Here is a 1704-nt window from a genome sequence, read left to right on the forward strand (position 1 = left end):
AAAAAAAAAAAAAGTTTTTGGCCAGGGCTGGGTTTGAACCCGCCACCTCCAGCATGTAGGGCCAGCACCCTACTCCTTTGAGCCACAGGTGCCACCCAAAACAACCTTTTTTTATTCAGCGTCATGAAACCTTATACTTCTTGCCTTTAAAACAAAATGAATATTTGGAATTTTGATAAATCCCAGCTAGTAGCTTTCTTTTCTTTATCACTGCCTTCAGGCTCTAGAAGGATAGGGTCCATAGAAGTAGAGAGGGAAAAATAACAAACTGCTTTATGATTACTGAAAAAAGTTAACAGTACAGGATGCAGTAGTTATCAGCTATTCTCCCTTTGGGAAACCTCAGTGTTGCACAGTGAAATATGGCTTTCAGACAGCTTGGTTTATAAACTATGTGAGGTTTTTTTTTTTTAAATTTTGTATTCTGATTGTTCATATTTTTCTTCGCACAGGGAAATTCTAAAAAGAACAAGAGTCGATAGTTTCCACATAGCTGGTTGGAGACTGTTCTTTCCAGAGCTGCTTTTGCTGCACAGAGCTGCAGGGCCGAGACCCCACACCTGGTGCTGGTGGCCTCCAAGAAGCTGGAGTGCTGTTGAACCTAGTGAACTAGGCAGTGGTATAAATGGCCTTGGGGCATTTAAAACTTAATTTGTAACCAGGTAGTCAAATACAGAATTGTTGGCTATCAAATGGAAAACAATATACATACCATGGATATTGTAGGTTTCCTTATGCTGTTTTTACTGTGCACTTTTTAAAATTAGGTTTTAATTTCAGTATGTAAGAACAACAAATATTTTGTATATTTTCAAATTCAATTATATGGTAAATCAATTTGGTATCTATGAAATAGATATATGTTTCTGGAGAAAAGTGCTTAAATTGTCAAACTGTCATTACTTCTTACTATAACTGAAAGCAGTCTTTGAATTCTTTTTTAAAGATTTGTTCACATTCTCTCTCTCTTTCTGTCTCTCTTTTGTCTCTCTCTTTCTCTCTGACAGGGAGGGAGTGAATCTTGCAAACTTCAGATCTTGTGGGTTAATTGTCATTGTCTTCAGCTCTTCGGTACCCTCTCTGTGTTAGAGTAATAGCTAAAGGAAATTCATGTCAATAAATTCGTACTTATATCAAACTTTCAGTCTCTGTATGAAATTTTGGTAAGGGAAACCTATTAAAGTAGGCTTTATAAAATGTATCAAATCCCAAATGACTTAGATATATAATCTTCTAATTTCCCAAATTTGAGTAACTGTATGGTTAATCATTTAGTAAGGCTCTTGAGTGGGGGTCCTCAAACTTTTTAAACAGGGGGCCAGTTCACTGTCCCTCAGACCATTGGAGGGCCAACTGCGGCCCCAGGACAAGTCAGCTGTTAAGCAGGACAGGAAGCGGTGGCAAAAACACCCGATGGGCCGGATGAATGTCCTAGACGGGCTGCATGTGGCTCGTGGGCCGTAGTTTGAGGACGCCTTCTCTTGAGTTTTGGCCTTGAAAAGCTACTTACAACCATACTTCAAGTGAGGACCTGAGCCCTTAAAGGCTCTTGATTTATCTCATAAACATTCATATGTGTGTGTATATATATATATTTTTATTTTATTTTATTTTTTTTTTTGAGACAGTCTCACTTTGTCACCTTTGGTAGAGTGCTGTGGCATTATAGCTCACAGCAACCTCAAACTCTTGGGATTAAGCAAT

The 1704-nt window shown here is 38.3% G+C and overlaps 1 protein-coding gene across 3 annotated transcripts in view; it reads left to right on the forward strand.

Moving 5' to 3' along the window:
* The window catches only part of PPP1R21 (protein phosphatase 1 regulatory subunit 21), a 66539-nt gene extending 65403 nt beyond the window's left edge, over positions 1-1136 (forward strand). For all 3 annotated transcript variants that reach the window (XM_003787903.2, XM_003787904.3, XM_023512119.1), the window contains one exon: positions 453-1136. In XM_003787903.2, the coding sequence (XP_003787951.1) occupies positions 453-482 (30 nt within the window). In that variant the 3' untranslated portion in view covers positions 483-1136. The remainder of the gene's footprint in view (positions 1-452) is intronic.
* The last annotated feature ends 568 nt before the right edge of the window (positions 1137-1704 follow it).

Source organism: Otolemur garnettii, unplaced genomic scaffold, assembly GCF_000181295.1.
Source record: "Otolemur garnettii isolate 467f Iridium unplaced genomic scaffold, OtoGar3 scaffold00024, whole genome shotgun sequence".
In the NCBI taxonomy this organism is placed as follows: domain Eukaryota; kingdom Metazoa; phylum Chordata; class Mammalia; order Primates; family Galagidae; genus Otolemur; species Otolemur garnettii.